The 19,522-nt window shown below is 40.9% G+C and overlaps 1 protein-coding gene across 1 annotated transcript in view; it reads right to left on the minus strand.

Moving 5' to 3' along the window:
- The window catches only part of Vinc (vinculin), a 319,106-nt gene that overhangs the window by 143,786 nt on the left and 155,798 nt on the right, over positions 1 to 19,522 (minus strand). Inside the window, exons 5-6 of the mRNA XM_071664595.1 lie at positions 6,833 to 7,025; positions 4,390 to 4,541 (exon numbers count right to left, since the gene is read on the minus strand). Of these exons, the coding sequence (XP_071520696.1) occupies positions 4,390 to 4,541; positions 6,833 to 7,025 (345 nt within the window). The remainder of the gene's footprint in view (positions 1 to 4,389; positions 4,542 to 6,832; positions 7,026 to 19,522) is intronic.

Genomic DNA, 19,522 nt, shown 5'->3' on the forward strand with positions numbered 1-19,522 from the left:
ATAATAATAATAACAATAATCTTTCTTTTCTTTCATACTATTCGCCATTTCCCGCATTAGCGAGGTAGCGTTGAGAACAGAGGACTGGGCCCTTGAGGGAATATCCTCACCTGGGCCCCTTCTCTGTTCCCTCTTTTGGGGGGAAAAAAAAAAAAAAAAAAAAAAAAAAAAAATAATAATAATAATAATAATAATAATCTGTCAGCGGATGGAACCATGGAAGCGGAAGTGGATCATAGGGTGGGGGAGGGGGCGAAAATTTTGGGAGCCTTGAAAAATGTGTGGAAGTCGAGAACATTATCCCGGAAAGCAAAAATGGGTATGTTTGAAGGAATAGTAGTTCCAACAATGTTGTATGGTTGCGAGGCGTGGGCTATGGATAGAGTTGTGCGCAGGAGGATGGATGTGCTGGAAATGAGATGTTTGAGGACAATGTGTGGTGTGAGGTGGTTTGATCGAGTAAGTAACGTAAGGGTAAGAGAGATGTGTGGAAATAAAAAGAGCGTGGTTGAGAGAGCAGAAGAGGGTGTTTTGAAATGGTTTGGGCACATGGAGAGAATGAGTGAGGAAAGATTGACCAAGAGGATATATGTGTCGGAGGTGGAGGGAACGAGGAGAAGAGGGAGACCAAATTGGAGGTGGAAAGATGGAGTGAAAAGGATTTTGTGTGATCGGGGCCTGAACATGCAGGAGGGTGAAAGGAGGGCAAGGAATAGAGTGAATTGGAGCGATGTGGTATACAGGGGTTGACGTGCTGTCAGTGGATTGAATCAAGGCATGTGAAGCGTCCGGGGTAAACCATGGAAAGCTGTGTAGGTATGTATATTTCCGTGTGTGGACATGTGTATGTACATGTGTATGGGGGGGGTTGGGCCATTTCTTTCGTCTGTTTCCTTGCGCTACCTCGCAAACGCGGGAGACAGCGACAAAGTATAAAAAAAAAAAAAAAAAAAAATAATAATAATAATAATAATAATAACTAATATAAACACATGTATATACATAGCTTTTTTCATTTCATTATACTTAATCGCCATTTCCCACATCAGCTAGGTAGCACCAGGCAACAGATGAAGAGTGGACCATTGTCTGTTTCCTGGCCCTACCTCACTGATATGGGAAATGGTGATTAAGTAAAATAGAATTAAAAAAAATAACATGTATATATACATATATATATATATATATATATGCATATCACTATCATGAAGGTGAAGATTTGTAGGAGTTTTCAGAAAAGAAGAGAGAACGTTGGGGTGTGGAGAGTGGTGAGAATAAGTGAGTTTGTGAAGGAGACTTGTGTGAGGAAGTACCAGGAGAGACTGAGTACAGAATGGAAAAAGGTGAGAACAAAGGAGGGAAGGGGAGTGGGGGAGGAATGGGATGTATTTAGGGAAGCAGTAATGGCTTGCGCAAAAGATGCTTGTGGCATGAGAAGTGTGGGAGGTGGGTTGATTAGAAAGGGTAGTGAGTGGTGGGATGAAGAAGTACGATTATTAGTGAAAGAGAAGAGAGAGACACTTGGACGATTTCTGCAGGGAAAAAATGCAAATGAGTGGGAGATGTATAAAAGAAAGAGGCAGGAAGTCAAGAGAAAGGTGCAAGAGGTGAAAAAGAGGGCAAATGAGAGTTGGGGTGAGAGAGTATCATTAAATTTTAGGGAGAATAAAAAGATATTTTGGAAGGAGGTAAATAAAGTGCGTAAGACAAGGGAGCAAATGGGAACTTCAGTGAAGGGGGGTAATGGGGAGGTGATAACAAGTAGTGGTGATGTGAGAAGGAGATGGAATGAGTATTTTGAAGGTTTGTTGAATGTGTCTGATGATAGAGTGGCAGATATAGGGTGTTTTGGTCGAGGTGGTGTGCAAAGTGAGAGGGTTAGGGAAAATGATTTGGTAAACAGAGAAGAGGTAGTTAAAGCTTTGCGGAAGATGAAAGCCGGTTTGGATGGTATTGCAGTGGAATTTATTAAAAAAGGGGGTGACTGTATTGTTGACTGGTTGGTAAGGTTATTTAATGTACGTATGATTCATGTGAGGTGCCTGAGGATTGGCGGAATGCTTACATAGTGCCATTGTACAAAGGCAAAGGGGATAAGAGTGAGTGCTCAAATTACAGAGGTATAAGTTTGTTGAGTATTCCTGGTAAATTATATGGGAGGGTATTGATTGAGAGGGTGATGGCATGTACAGAGCATCAGATTGGGGAAGAGCAGTGTGGTTTCAGAAGTGGTAGAGGATGTGTGGATCAGGTGTTTGTTTTGAAGAATGTATGTGAGAAATACTTAGAAAAGCAAATGGATTTGTATGTAGCATTTATGAATCAGGAGAAGGCATATGATAGAGATGCACTGTGGAAGGTATTAAGAATATATGGTGTGGGAGGCAAGTTGTTAGAAGCAGTGAAAAGTTTTTATCGAGGATGTAAGGCATGTGTACGTGTAGGAAGAGAGGAAAGTGATTGGTTCTCAGTGAATGTAGGTTTGCGGCAGGGGTGTGTGATGTCTCCATGGTTGTTTAATTTGTTTATGGATGGTGTTGTTAGGGAGGTGAATGCAAGAGTTTTGGAAAGAGGGGCAAGTATGCAGTCTATGCAGTCTCCCTATCTAGGCCCCACACACCCTTCGCATGCCCTGGTTCAGTCCACTGACAGCATGTCGACCCCGGTATACCACACCGTTCTACTTCACTCTATTCCTTGCATGCCTCTCACCCTCCTGTATGTTCAGGCCCTGATAGCCCAAAATCTTTTTCGTTCCATCCTTATACCTCCAATTTGGTCTCCCACTTCTCCTTGTTCCCTCCACCTCTGGCACATATATCCTCTTTGTCAACCTTTCCTAACTCATTCTCTCCATATGTCCAACCCATTTCAACACACCCTCTTCTGCTCTTTCGTCCACACTCTTTTTATTTCCACACATCTCTCTCACCCTTTCATTACATACTCGATCATACAGTATCTCACACCACATACTGTCCTCAAACATCTCATTTCCAACACTTCCAACCTCCTCTGTACAACCTTATCTATACCCCATGCCCTGCAACCATATAACACTGTTGGAACTACTATTCCTTCAAATATAACCATTTTTGCTCTTTAAGGTAACGTTCTCTCTTTCCACACATTCTTCACTGTTCCCAGAACCTTCGCCCCTGACCCCACCCTGTGACTCGCTTCTGCTTCCATGGTTCCATTCGCTGCTAAATCCATTCCCAGATATCTAAAACACTTAACCTCCTCCATTCAAACTTACATCCCAATTAATTTGTTACTCAACCCTGCTGAACCTAATAACCTTGCTCATATTCACATTTACTCTCAACTTTCTCCTTTTACACACTTTTCCAAACCCAATCACCAACTTCTGCAGTTTCTCACTTGAATCAGCCACCAGTGCTGTATCATCGGCAAACAGCAACTGACTCTCTTCCCAGGCACTCTCATCCCAAGCAGACTGCACACTTGCCCCTCTCTCTAAAACTTTTGCATTTACCTCCCTAACTACCCCATCCATAAACAAATTAAACAACCATGGAGACATCACACACCCCTGCCACAGATCGACCTTCATGGGAAACCAGTCACTCCCCACTACCTACTCGTACACATGCCTTACATCCTTGATAAAAACTTTCCACTGCTTCAGCAGTTCACCTCCCACATCATATACTCTTAATACCTTCAACAAAGCATCTCTATCAACACTATCATATGCCTTCTCCAGATCCATAAATGCCACATACAAACCCATCTGTTTTTCTACATATTTCTCACACACATTCTTCAAGGCAAACACCTGATCCACACATCCTCTACCACTTCTGAAGCCACACTGCTCCTCTCTAAACTAAGTGCCCATTTTATCGACAAATCCCTAAGAAGGATGAACAGCTGGGTTGACTGTGGATCTGCTGCTGCAAACATGATTCGAACCTATGTGCCCAACATTTGTCAGTTCATGAATGTGTCATGGTCAGGAACTGAGATTCAATTTCCAATCTGAAGACACCAAAGACCTATCCCTAATGTGCTCTGCCTTCACCCTATTAAGATCTTTATTCTCAGCCAGTCAATATGGCTAGTTTCCTGGGTGCTGCAGGAGTCCCATAAACTTGGGTTCTTGGGCACAAGTACGTAATGCACCGCATTAAGTTCCATTTAGGATACTTCCACTGAATATAGACAAAAATTTCTCTTTGAAGATACATACTCATTTTTCTACACCTACATAAACAAGAATATTATATTTCCATGCAAAAACCTACCTAAATTATTTTATAAGCTCAATAAGTTGAGGTTACCTGATACAACAGTTTATGAAGAGAGTATCAAGTCAACTTTTGCTATTAAAATATAAACATTTAGAGTTATTAATCTGCTTACCTGAAGCCAGTCATGCGCAGCCTGAGCTTTGCCATCAATGGCATTGAGAGCCTTCTTCATGACTGTCAAGTTGTCAGCATCCCATTCTTCTTCATCATATGTGGTGAGTTGTAACACACGAATGATTTCATTGATCTCATCCGTCATCCTCCCTATGAAAAATAACTAAAATAAATCTTTATATAAATCACTTACGATATAATTAAAGTTGAATACACAAAATATTGTTCTTAAGCCAAAATAGAAATTCACTTGGTGAAACAGTATGCAAAAAAACTGTTTTCTTGAAGAAGTGAAACCTCATTGGCCAAGAAGAAGTAAGCTGCTCTCAGCATACCTTACCAACAAACACACTGCGATGAATCATTTGTGGATCAAACAGCATCCTGGCTAGGTTGACTATTTTCATCATCTAACTCGATAATTTTTTTTTTTTTTTTTTTTTTGCTTTGTCGCTGTCTCCCGCGTTTGCGAGGTAGCGCAAGGAAGCAGATGAAAGAAAAGGCCCAACCCACCCCCATACACATGCATATACATACGTCCACACACGCAAATATACATACCTACACAGCTTTCCATGGTTTACCCCAGACGCTTCACATGCCCTGATTCAATCCACTGACAGCACGTCAACCCCGGTATACCACATCGATCCAATTCACTCTATTCCTTGCCCGCCTTTCACCCTCCTGCATGTTCAGGCCCCGATCACACAAAATCTTTTTCACTCCATCTTTCCACCTCCAATTTGGTCTCCCACTTCTCCTCGTTCCCTCCACCTCTGACACATATATCCTCTTGGTCAATCTTTCCTCACTCATTCTCTCCATGTGCCCAAACCATTTCAAAACACCCTCTTCTGCTCTCTCAACCACGCTCTTTTTATTTCCACACATCTCTCTTACCCTTACGTTACTTACTCGATCAAACCACCTCACACCACACATTGTCCTCAAACATCTCATTTCCAGGACATCCATCCTCCTGCGCACAACTCTATCCATAGCCCATGCCTCGCAACCATACAACATTGTTGGAACCACTATTCCTTCAAACATACAAATTTTTGCTTTCCTAGATAATGTTCTCGACTTCCACACATTCTTCAAGGCTCCCAGGATTTTCGCCCCCTCCCCCACCCTATGATCCACTTCTGCTTCCATGGTTCCATCCACTGCCAGATCCACTCCCAGATATCTAAAACACTTTACTTCCTCCAGTTTTTCTCCATTCAAACTTACCTCCCAATTGACTTGACCCTCAACCCTACTGTACCTAATTACCTTGCTCTTATTCACATTTACTCTTAACTTTCTTCTTTCACACACTTTACCAAACTCAGTCACCAGCTTCTGCAGTTTCTCACATGATAAATTATTATCTTTTATATCAACAATACATGTCATTAATTAACAAAAGGGATCAGTCCTCATTTTCAATTAATCTTACCATGTCTTATGACTCTCTTTAGCTTTAACGTCCTTTTTAAACAAAACTAGGTTCTTTCCTAGTTCTATTATGCCAGTATCTTTCTAAGAAATTTTACATATCAGTCTTGCCTGTATCTACGTATGATAACAGTACAATCTTTTTATTTAAAACATGGCATTTCAGATAAGGTCTTATGGTCACTATCAATCCCATATACCTCCAATAAGCAAGTCACATATCTGAATTTTCCTATCAAACCAAAAACATCTACCTAAATTTCTGCAAGTAACCCAATATACCCCAACTCATAGAGCCTGGAAATGTGTATTTTCATTACCACAGTAATGTAAAATAGTTTCTTCTAAATAACATTTATGTGTATGAACAGTAAATTTTGCTTGAAACTTATTGCTTTAATTTATTGAAGGGGATATGCTAAAATGGTTTGGACAATTGGACAGAATGAGTGAGGAGAGGTTGACAAAGATGATGCATGTGTCAGAAGTGGAGGGGACAAGGAGATGGGGGAACCAAACTGGAGATGGAAGGAATGGAGTGAACAAGGTTTTGGGTGCTTAGGCCTGAATATGAAAGAGGGTGTAGAGCATGCACGGGATAGAGCGAATTGGAGCGATGTGGTATGCAGGGGTCAACATGCTGTTATGGATTGAACTGGGGCATGTGAAGTGGCTCAGGTAAATCACATTAAGGTCTGTGGGACCTGGTTGTGTATAAGTGAATGAAGCCATTTCTTCATCTGATCTGGCACTACCTTGCTAATGCGGGAAATGGTAAACAAGCATGAAATAAAATGAAAATTTTCAAAACTGAAAGCAAATGCTTAAGCACCAAAAATTCTTGTGCTGGATAATGAAAATATATTTTTTCCTACAATTACAACAAGAGGTGTAAGCAGAGTTCTACCTATGCCTTTCGATCATCTCTCAAAAAAGGGACAAAAAGCAACAACTTCTGGCATATCTATTGAAAGAATAAGAAATCAAAAACTTACCTGCCAAGTAATTTCTGTTCTCAGCAGCCTCCTCAATACCCTTGCCACCCTGGTGGAAGATCTGGATGAAGATTTTCATAGAGCAGATAAGGATAGGCGAAAGAGTTTTAACACCCTCTAAACATCGCATCAAGATTTCACGGTGAACTTGATGTGTTAATTCTTGCTGGCGTGCATCTACATCACGTGATACCTGAATACAGTCAATTATAGCAAACAATTGTACAGTAGTAACATAAATGTAAATCATTTGAAGATCTTTTACAGTATCTATTTAGTATACTTAATCACTGTTTCTCCGCGTCAGCAAGTTTGCGCTAGAAAACAGACGAAGAATGGCACATCCACTCATATACACACACAAGGAAACAGACGAAAGAATGGCCCAACCAACCCACATACACATGTAAATACATACATGTCCACACATGCACATATACATACCTATACATCTCAACGTATACATATATATACATACAAAGATGTATACATATATAAACATGTATATATTCATACTTGCTGCCTTTATTCATTCCTGTCACCACCCCGCCACACATGAAATAGCATCCCTCATCCCCCCATGAGGTAACGCAAGGAAAAGACAAAAGGCCACATTCATTCACACTCAGTCTTTAGCTGTCATGTGTAATGCACCAAAACCACAGCTCCCTTTCCACATCCAGGCCCTACAAAACTTTCCATGGTTTACCCCAGATGTTTCACAGGCCCTGGTTCAATCCAGTGAAAGCACGTCGACCCCAGTATACCACATCATTCCAATTCACTGTATTCCTTCCACACCTTACACCCTCCTGTATGTTCAGTCCCCGATCGCTCAAAATCTTTTTCACTTCATCCCTCCACCTCCAATTTGGTCTCCGACTTCTCCTCATTCCCTCCACCCCTGACACTTATATCCTCTTTGTCAATCGTTCCTCACTCATTCTCTCCATGCGACCAAACCATTTCAATACAACCTGTTCTGCTCTTTCAACCACACTCTTTTTATTACCACACATCTCTCTTATCCTTTTATTACTTACTTGATCAAACCACCTCACACCACATATTGTCCTCAAACATCTCATTTCCAATACATCCACCCTCCTCTGCACAACCTTATCTATTGCCCATGCCTCACAACCATATAACATTGTTGGAACCACTATTCCTTCAAACATACCCATTTTTGCTCTCCGAGATAACGTTCTTGCCTTCCACACATTCTTCAACACTCCCAGAACCTTCACCCCCTCCCCCACCCTGTGACTCACTTCTGCTTCCATCCGCTGCCAAATCCACTCCCAGATATCTAAAACACTTCACTTCCTCCAGTTTTTCTCCATTCAAACTCACCTCCCAATTTACTTGTCCCTTAACCCTACTGAACCTAATAACCTTGCTCTGATTCACATTTACTCTCAGCTTTCTTCTTTCACACACTTTACCAAACTCAGTCACCAACTTCTGCAGTTTCTTACCCGAATCAGCCACCTGCACTGTATCATCAGCAAACAACAGCTGACTCATTTCCCAAGCCCTCTCATCTACAACAGACTGCATACTTGCCCCTCTCTCCAAAGTTCTTGCATTCACCTCCCTAACAACCACATCCATAAACAAACTAAACAACCATGGAGACATCACGCATCCTTTCTTCTTTCACACACTTTACCAAACTCAGTCACCAACTTCTGCAATTTCTTACCCGAATCAGCCACCAGCACTGTATCATCAGCGAACAGCAACTGACTCACTTCCCAAGCCCTCTCATCTACAACAAACTGCATACTTGCCCCTCTCTCCAAAATTCTTGCATTCACCTCCCTAACAACCACATCCATAAACAAATTAAACAACCATGGAGACATCACGCATCCTTGCCACAAACCGAAATGTATCAGTATGCACATGTGCGTGTGTGGGCATTTATGTATATAAATGTGTATGTGGGTGGGTTGGGCCGTTCTTTCGTCTGTTTCCTTGCACTACCTCAATAACGCAAGAGACAATGACAAAGTATAATAAATAAATAAAGCAAATATATATTAGGTTCAGTAGGGCTGAGGGACAAGGCAATTGGGAGGTAAGTTTGAATGGAGAAAAACTGGAGGAAGTGAAGTGTTTTAGATATCTGGGAGTGGATTTGGCAGTGGATGGAATCATGGAAGCAGAAGTGAGCCACCAGAGTGTGGTTGAGAGAGCAGAAGAGGGTGTTTTGAAATGGTTTGGGCACATGGAGAGAATGAGTGAGGAAAGATTGACCAAGAGGATATATGTTTCAGAGGTGGAGGGAACGAGGAGAAGTGGGAGACCAAATTGGAGGTGGAAAGATGGAGTGAAAAAGATTTTGAGTGATCGGGGCCTGAACATGCAGGAGGGTGAAAGGCGGACAAGGAATAGAGTGAATTGGATCGATGTGGTATACCGGGGTCGACGTGCTGTCAATGGATTGAATCAGGGCATGTGAAGCGTCTGGGGTAAAGCATGGAAAGTTGTGTGGGGCCTGGATGTGGAAAGGGAGCTGTGGTTTTGGGCATTATTACATGACAGCTAGAGACTGAGTGTGAACGAATGGGGCCTTTGTTGTCTTTTCCTAGTGCTACCTCGCACACATGAGGGGGGAGGGGATGTTATTCCATGTGTGGCGAGGTGGCGATGGGAATAAATAAAGGCAGACAGTATGAATTATGTACATGTGTATATATGTATATGTCTGTGTGTGTATATATATGTGTACATTGAGATGTATAGGTATGTATATTTGTGTGTGTGGACGTGTATGTACATACATGTGTATGGGGGTGGGTTGGGCCATTTCTTTCGTCTGTTTCCTTGAGCTACCTCGATATATATATATATATGTATATATATATATATATATATATATATATATATATATATATATATATATATATATATATATATCCCCTGGGGATAGGGGAGAAAGAATACTTCCCACGTATTCCCTGCGTGTCGTAGAAGGCGACTAAAAGGGGAGGGAGCGGGGGCTGGAAATCCTCCCCTCTCGTTTTTTTTTTTTTTTTTTTTTTTTCAAAAGAAGGAACAGAGAATTCGGCCAGGTGAGGGTATTCCCTCAAAGGCCCAGTCCTCTGTTCTTAACGCTACCTCGCTAATGCGGGAAATGGCGAATAGTTTGAAAGAAAAGAAAAATATATATATATATATATATATATATATATATATATATATATATATATATATATATATTTATTATTATATTATACTTTGTCGCTGTCTCCCGCGTTTGCGAGGTAGCGCAAGGAAACAGACGAAAGAAATGGCCCAACCCCCCCCATACACATGTATATACATACGTCCACACACGCAAATATACATACCTACACAGCTTTCCATGGTTTACCCCAGACGCTTCACATGCCTTGATTCAATCCACTGACAGCACGTCAACCCCGGTATACCATATCGCTCCAATTCACTCTATTCCTTGCCCTCCTTTCACCCTCCTGCATGTTCAGGCCCCGATCACACAAAATCTTTTTCACTCCATCTTTCCACCTCCAATTTGGTCTCCCTCTTCTCCTTGTTCCCTCCACCTCCGACACATATATCCTCTTGGTCAATCTTTCCTCACTCATTCTCTCCATGTGCCCAAACCACTTCAAAACACCCTCTTCTGCTCTCTCAACCACGCTCTTTTTATTTCCACACATCTCTCTTACCCTTACATTACTCACTCGATCAAACCACCTCACACCACACATTGTCCTCAAACATCTCATTTCCAGCACATCCATCCTCCTGCGCACAACTCTATCCATAGCCCACGCCTCGCAACCATACAACATTGCTGGAACCACTATTCCTTCAAACATACCCATTTTTGCTTTCCGAGATAATGTTCTCGACTTCCACACATTCTTCAAGGCCCCCAGAATTTTCGCCCCCTCCCCCACCCTATGATCCACTTCCGCTTCCATGGTTCCATCCGCTGCCAGATCCACTCCCAGATATCTAAAACACTTCACTTCCTCCAGTTTTTCTCCATTCAAACTCACCTCCCAATTGACTTGACCCTCAACCCTACTGTACCTAATAACCTTGCTCTAATTCACATTTACTCTTAACTTTCTTCTTCCACACACTTTACCAAACTCAGTCACCAGCTTCTGCAGTTTCTCACATGAATCAGCCACCAGCGCTGTATCATCAGCGAACAACAACTGACTCACTTCCCAAGCTCTCTCATCCCCAACATACTTCATACTTGCCCCTCTTTCCAAAACTCTTGCATTTACCTCCCTAACAACCCCATCCATAAACAAATTAAACAACCATGGAGACATCACACACCCCTGCCGCAAACCTACATTCACTGAGAACCAATCACTTTCCTCTCTTCCTACACGTACACATGCCTTACATCCTCGATAAAAACTTTTCACTGCTTCTAACAACTTTCCTCCCACACCATATATTCTTAATACCTTCCACAGAGCATCTCTATCAACTCTATCATATGCCTTCTCCAGATCCATAAATGCTACATACAAATCCATTTGCTTTTCTAAGTATTTCTCACATACATTCTTCAAAGCAAACACCTGATCCACACATCCTCTACCACTTCTGAAACCACATATATATATATATATATATATATATATATATATATAATGGAGAGGTTCACAATTTTGCGCCTCATCAAGATATTCATATGAGTCCACGGGGAAAATGAAACATGATAAGTTCCCAAGTGCACTTTCATGTAATAATCACATCATCGGGGAGACACAAGAGAGAAATATAACAGTCAGTTGATATAAACGAAGAGATGTAGACAATCGCATGTCTATCATTATACTTAACTGCCGACTCCAGCGTTAGCGAGGTTGTGCAAGGAAAATAGACAAGGAATGGCCCAAGCCACCCACATACACATGTTCATACATAAAGGCCCAAACACGCACATATACATACATATACATTTCACTGTATACATACATATACATACACAGACATACACATATACACACATGTACATATTCATACTTGCTGCCTTCATCCATTCCCGTCGCCACCCTACCACACATGAAACAGCATTCCCCTCCTTTCAGCGAGGTAGTGCCAGGAACAGACAAAAAAGGCCACATTCGTTCACACTCAGTCTCTAGCCATCGTGTGTAATGCACCGAAACCACAGCTCCCTTTCCACATCCAGGCCATACAGACCTTTCCATGGTTTACCCCAGATGCTTCACATGCCCTGGTTCAATCCACTGACAGCACGTCGACCCCAGTATACCAAATCGTTCCAATTCACTCTATTCCTTGCACGCTTCTCACCCTCTTGTATGTTCAGGCCCTGATCGCTCAAATCTTTTTCACTCTATCCATCCACCTCCAATTTGGTCTCCCACTTCTTGTTCCCTCCACCTCTGACACATATACCCTCTCTGTCTTTTTGTTACTAAGTTATACAAAAATAAAAAATCAATAAACACCTGAATTACACAAGGGTTTCCTTAAAGCTTGAGTTGAAAAATCCTAAAAATGTAACAACATTGGATAATTATAATGATATTCATATAGCAAAGCTGAAGATTCTATAGATCAAAAAATTTACATGACACTGGAATATTAATAATCTGATATAAAAGATATAAATACAGTTACAAGATGAAGTTCAAATCTAATAACACTGTAACACTAAGGTCAATGACACTGCTGTCTTCTCTCACACGCAGAGACAATTTAAACAATCCTCTGTGGACTTACTCTTGTAAGGCATGGTGATAAATCTTTGACAAACTGGACTAAGTCTTCCATAGTTTCAATAACTTCTGCTACTGCTAGGTAGTCCAACACTTTCTTGCATTCCCGGATAATCTTACGAACTTCTGACTCATCAAAGCATAACAACAAAGCAGAAGTTCCCTGTAAGATTCCACGTGCTCCTTCTATTAGTTTCTTTCTGCATGATCACAAAACAAGATAAAGGTTACTTAGGTATTAGGGCATAAACAGAGAGCATAATTTACTTTTACTATTCACTAAAAAGACTTGACAAGACATTTCCTCTACTATACAAAAAGAAGACAAAATGTTCTGAAACTTTACTTCTTTTTCCTCATACAAACTGGGTTGATCATGAAAGGTGCCTTTACATACCCAACATTGGCTATGGCTGGATAATCATCTCATCGATGAAAAAAAAATGGATTGCACAGGTAATATAATCACAAGTGCCACATTGCATGACCTTCTAAACAGAGATTAATTGACTTTAAAGCTCAGTGGTCTGTTCCTGATGCTACCTTGCTAAGATGAGGATGACAAGCACGTAAAAAAAGCATTTTTTTTTTTTTTTTTTACAAATGAACAATGAGCATACTTGGACACACATTCTCCAACTGTCACATAGTCTTAAAAACATTAGCCTATCACCCACATCCAAGCCTTAAACTATTTCATGGTATATTTTGATCACTTTACATGCTTTGGTTCAACCCACTGACAATATGTTAAACCTCCATACCATACAGATCAAATTCATTTTTTTTCTTCATGTTGGAGGCTCCAGTCACAGAAAACGGTCCATATCGATGCTAGACCTTTACTGGAAAAAATCAAGAGTAGCTACCTACCTACCCCACAAGTACCCATGATGAGATGTTGCCATGATGGCATCTAGTGCTCACTGCACAACTGTTTCTTGGATACTGTTGTTTCCCCTCACAGTTCTTAAGAAAGATATAAGGGGATAAAGAGTTCCAAAGCTTCAAGGAGTTGGAAAAGAAATAGGTACCATAAAGATATGATTTTCAATGTGACACATACGGAGTGTGCAAAAAGAACATGTAAAGGATTGCTCACTGTCACTCCCATTTGGCACTAGAGGAGGCTATATGAGTCTTAGAAAGGTGTTTCAGTGGTAGAGGAACAGAGCATAAATAAACAATGGTTTGCCGCAGTATATTCAAAGAAAGTGCAGCAGTGTCACCCATTCCTCTAACATAAGTAAGACATGAAAATCAAAAAGTGAGTAATCGCTTTGTAAGTCTTGAGCTTAAAAGAAGGAACTCCGAGCCACTTATGTAATGGGTTAGATCTGCTTATGAACACGAAAAAACTATATAGATCCTCAGGCTCACAGAGAAATGCATCAACTGAAGAAGTTCCAAAATTCAAAATAAGGCAATCATGCTGAATATGCACAGGAAACAAATGATGCCTTCACGGTGATTCCAGTCATTGGATGAGTCAGTAATGAAGAGTACATGTGCAGTGAAAAATCATTTTCCATCAATTATACAGGTACAATCCATATTTTCATCAATCGAAGAGGCATGTATATATAAATGCAAAGTCCATATTTTCATCCTTCCTAGGAGGGATGTCTTAAATCTCATCTGGCAGTGGGCCTACAATGGCAACTCTTACGATCATGCCAGTGAAAGAAATAATGTATCTATTTCTTGTGAAGATACTGTGAGAATATGTAATACAAAACATAATGAGATGAGCGACCATTACCCATTCCTCTGAAAGAAAAATGCATAAAGCAATCAACATGAAATATAGAACTAATTTCCTCACCTAGCAGGTTGTGAAAATGGATCAGCCTTAAGCAGTGATGAAGCTTCTTCTAACAGTTTCGCAGCACTCTCAACACGATGAAGGGCAGCTGGCATGTCTTGTTTCAAGATGGGGTCATCACTGCTATTGATTGTCTCCCGACCAACCTAAAAGAGGAAATTAATATCATTTTATGTACAAAACAGCTGTAATTACCCTATTAGCACCACAAACTTGCATAATATTATTATTTTTTTTTTTTTTTGCCGCTGTCTCCCGCGTTTGCAAGGTAGCGCAAGGAAACAGACGAAAGAAATGGCCCAACCCACCCCCATACACATGTATATACATACACATCCACACACGCAAATATACATACCTACACAGCTTTCCATGGTTTACCCCAGACGCTTCACATGCCCTGATTCAATCAACTGACAGCACGTCAACCCCGGTATACCACATCGCTCCAATTCACTCTATTCCTTGCCCTCCTTTCACCCTCCTGCATGTTCAGGCCCCGATCACACAAAATCTTTTTCACTCCATCTTTCCACCTCCAATTTGGTCTCCCTCTTCTCCTCGTTCCCTCCACCTCCGACACATATATCCTCTTGGTCAATCTTTCCTCACTCATTCTCTCCATGTGCCCAAACCATTTCAAAACACCCTCTTCTGCTCTCTCAACCATGCTCTTTTTATTTCCACACATCTCTCTCACCCTTACGTTACTTACTCGATCAAACCACCTCACACCACACATTGTCCTCAAACATCTCATATCCAGCACATCCATCCTCCTGCGCACAACTCTATCCATAGCCCACGCCTCGCAACCATACAACATTGTTGGAACCACTATTCCTTCAAACATACCCATTTTTGCTTTCCAAGATAATGTTCTCGACTTCCACACATTCTTCAAGGCTCCCAGAATTTTCGCCCCCTCCCCCACCCTATGATCCACTTCCGCTTCCATGGTTCCATCTGCTGCCAGATCCACTCCCAGATATCTAAAACACTTCACTTCCTCCAGTTTTTCTCCATTCAAACTCACCTCCCAATTGACTTGACCCTCAACCCTACTGTACCTAATAACCTTGCTCTTATTCACATTTACTCTTAACTTTCTTCTCTCACACACTTTACCAAACTCAGTCACCAGCTTCTGCAGTTTCTCACATGAATCAGCCACCAGCGCTGTATCATCAGCGAACAACAACTGACTCACTTCCAAGCTCTCTCATCCCCAACAGACTTCATACTTGCCCCTCTTTCCAAAACTCTTGCATTCACCTCCCTAACAACCCCATCCATAAACAAATTAAACAACCATGGAGACACCACACACCCCTTCCGCAAACCTACATTCACTGAGAACCAATCACTTTCCTCTCTTCCTACACGTACACATGTATTACATCCTCGCTAAAAACTTTTCACTGCTTCTAACAACTTTCCTCCCACACCATATATTCTTAATACCTTCCACAGTGCATCTCTATCAACTCTATCATATGCCTTCTCCAGATCCATAAATGCTACATACAAATCCATTTGCTTTTCTAAGTATTTCTCACATACATTCTTCAAAGCAAACACCTGATCCACACATCCTCTACCACTTCTGAAACCACATCCATCGGGGAGACACATAGAGAAATATAACAGTCAGTTGATATAAACGAAGAGATGTAGACAATCGCATGTTTATCATTATACTTAACTGCCGACTCCAGCGTTAGCGAGGGAGTGCAAGGAAACAGACAAGGAATGGCCCAAGCCATCCACATAAACATGTTCATACATAAAGGCCCAAACACGCACATATACATACATATACATTTCACTGTATACTACATATACATACAACAGACATACACATATACACACATGTACATATTCATACTTGCTGCCTTCATCCATTCCCATCGCCACCCTACCACACATGAAACAGCATTCCCCTCCTTTCAGCGAGGTAGTGCCAGGAACAGACAAAAAAGGCCACATTCGTTCACACTCAGTCCTCTAGCCATCGTGTGTAATGCACCGAAACCACAGCTCCCTTTCCACATCCAGGCCATACAGACCTTTCCATGGTTTACCCCAGATGCTTCACATGCCCTGGTTCAATCCACTGACAGCACGTCAACCCCGGTATACCACATCGCTCCAATTCACTCTATTCCTTGCACGCTTCTCACCTCCTGTATGTTCAGGCCCTGATCGCTCAAATCTTTTTCACTCTATCCATCCACCTCCAATTTGGTCCTCCCACTTCTTGTTCCCTCCACCTCTGACACATATACCCTCTCTGTCTTTTTGTTACTAAGTTATAAAAAAATAAAAAATCAATAAACACCTGAATTACACAAGGGTTTCCTTAAAGCTTGAGTTGAAAAATCCTAAAAATGTAACAACATTGGATAATTATAATGATATTCATATAGCAAAGCTGAAGATTCTATAGATCAAAAAATTTACATGACACTGGAATATTAATAATCTGATATAAAAGATATAAATACAGTTACAAGATGAAGTTCAAATCTAATAACACTGTAACACTAAGGTCAATGACACTGCTGTCTTCTCTCACACGCAGAGACAATTTAAACAATCCTCTGTGGACTTACTCTTGTAAGGCATGGTGATAAATCTTTGACAAACTGGACTAAGTCTTCCATAGTTTCAATAACTTCTGCTACTGCTAGGTAGTCCAACACTTTCTTCATCCCCGATAATCTTACTAAACTAACTTCTGACTCATCAAAGCATAACAACAAAGCAGAAGTTCCCTGTAAGATTCCATGGCTCTACTATTAGTATTCTTCTGCATGATCACAAACAAGATAAAGGTTACTTAGGTATTAGGGCATAAACAGAGAGCATAATTTACTTTTACTATTCACTAAAAAGACGTGACACGACATTTTCCTCTACTATACAAAAAGAAGACAAAATGTTCTGAAACTTTACTTCTTTTTCCTCATACAAACTGGGTTGATCATGAAAGGTGCCTTTACATACCCAACATTGGCTATGGCTGGATAATCATCTCATCGATGAAAAAAAATGGATTGCACAGGTAATATAATCACAAGTGCCACATTGCATGACCTTCTAAAACAGAGATTAATTGACTTTAAAGCTCAGTGGTCTGTTCCTGATGCTACCTTGCTAAGATGAGGATGACAAGCACGTAAAAAAAGCATTTTTTTTTTTTTTTACAAATGAACAATGAGCATACTTGGACACACATTCTCCAACTGTCACATAGTCTTAAAAACATTAGCCTATCACCCACATCCAAGCCTTAAACTATTTCATGGTATAAGTTTGATCACTTTACATGCTTTGGTTCAACCCACTGACAATATGTTAAACCTCCATACCATACAGATCAAATTCATTTTTTTTCTTCATGTTGGAGGGCTCCAGTCACAGAAAACGGTCCATATCGATGCTAGACCTTTACTGGAAAAAATCAAGAGTAAGCTACCTACCTACCCCACAAGTACCCATGATGAGATGTTGCCATGATGGCATCTAGTGCTCACTGCACAACTGTTTCTTGGATACTGTTGTTTCCCCTCACAGTTCTTAAGAAAGATATAAGGGGATAAAGAGTTCCAAAGCTTCAAGGAGTTGGAAAAGAAATAGGTACCATAAAGATATGATTTTCAATGTGACACATACGGAGTGTGCAAAAAGAACATGTAAAGGATTGCTCACTGTCACTCCCATTTGGCACTAGAGGAGGCTATATGAGTCTTAGAAAGGTGTTTCAGTGGTAGAGGAACAGAGCATAAATAAACAATGGTTTGCCGCAGTATATTCAAAGAAAGTGCAGCAAGTGTCACCCCAAGTTCACAAAACATAATAAGACATGAAAATCAAAAGGAGTAATCGCTTTGTAAGTCTTGAGCTTAAAAGAAGGAACTCCGAGCCACTTATGTAATGGGTTAGATCTGCTTATGAACACGAAAAAACTATATAGATCCTCAGGCTCACAGTGAAATGCATCAACTGAAGAAGTTCCAAAATTCAAAATAAGGCAATCATGCTGAATATGCACAGGAAACAAATGATGCCTTCACGTGATTCCAGTCATTGGATGAGTCAGTAAAGAAGAGTACATGTGCAGTGAAAAATCATTTTCCATCAATTATACAGGTTACAATCCATATTTTCATCAATCGAAGAGGCATGTATATATAAATGCAAGTCCTCATATTTTCATCCTTCCTAGGAGGGATGTCTTAAATCTCATCTGGCAGTGGGCCTACAATGGCAACTCTTACGATCATGCCAGTGAAGAATAATGTATCTATTTCTTGTGAAGATACTGTGAGAATATGTAATACAAAACATAATGAGATGAGCGACCATTACCCATTCCTCTGAAAGAAAAATGCATAAAGCAATCAACATGAAATATAGAACTAATTTCCTCACCTAGCAGGTTGTGAAAATGGATCAGCCTTAAGCAGATGATGAAGCTTCTTCTAACAGTTTCGCAGCACTCTCAACACGATGAAGGGCAGCTGGCATGTCTTGTTTCAAGATGGGGTCATCACTGCTATTGATTGTCTCCCGACCAACCTAAAAGAGGAAATTAATATCATTTTATGTACAAAAACAGCTGTAATTACCCTATTAGCACCACAAACTTGCATAATATTATTTTTTTTTTTTTTTTTTTTGCCGCTGTCTCCCGCGTTTGCAAGGTAGCGCAAGGAAACAGACGAAAGAAATGGCCCAACCCCCCCCATACACATGTATATACATACGTCCACACACGCAAATATACATACCTACACAGCTTTCCATGGTTTACCCCAGACGCTTCACATGCCTTGATTCAATCCACTGACAGCACGTCAACCCCGGTATACCATATCGCTCCAATTCACTCTATTCCTTGCCCTCCTTTCACCCTCCTGCATGTTCAGGCCCCGATCACACAAAATCTTTTTCACTCCATCTTTCCACCTCCAATTTGGTCTCCCTCTTCTCCTCGTTCCCTCCACCTCCGACACATATATCCTCTTGGTCAATCTTTCCTCACTCATTCTCTCCATGTGCCCAAACCACTTCAAAACACCCTCTTCTGCTCTCTCAACCACG

Source organism: Panulirus ornatus, chromosome 9 (assembly GCF_036320965.1).
Source record: "Panulirus ornatus isolate Po-2019 chromosome 9, ASM3632096v1, whole genome shotgun sequence".
NCBI lineage: Eukaryota > Metazoa > Arthropoda > Malacostraca > Decapoda > Palinuridae > Panulirus > Panulirus ornatus.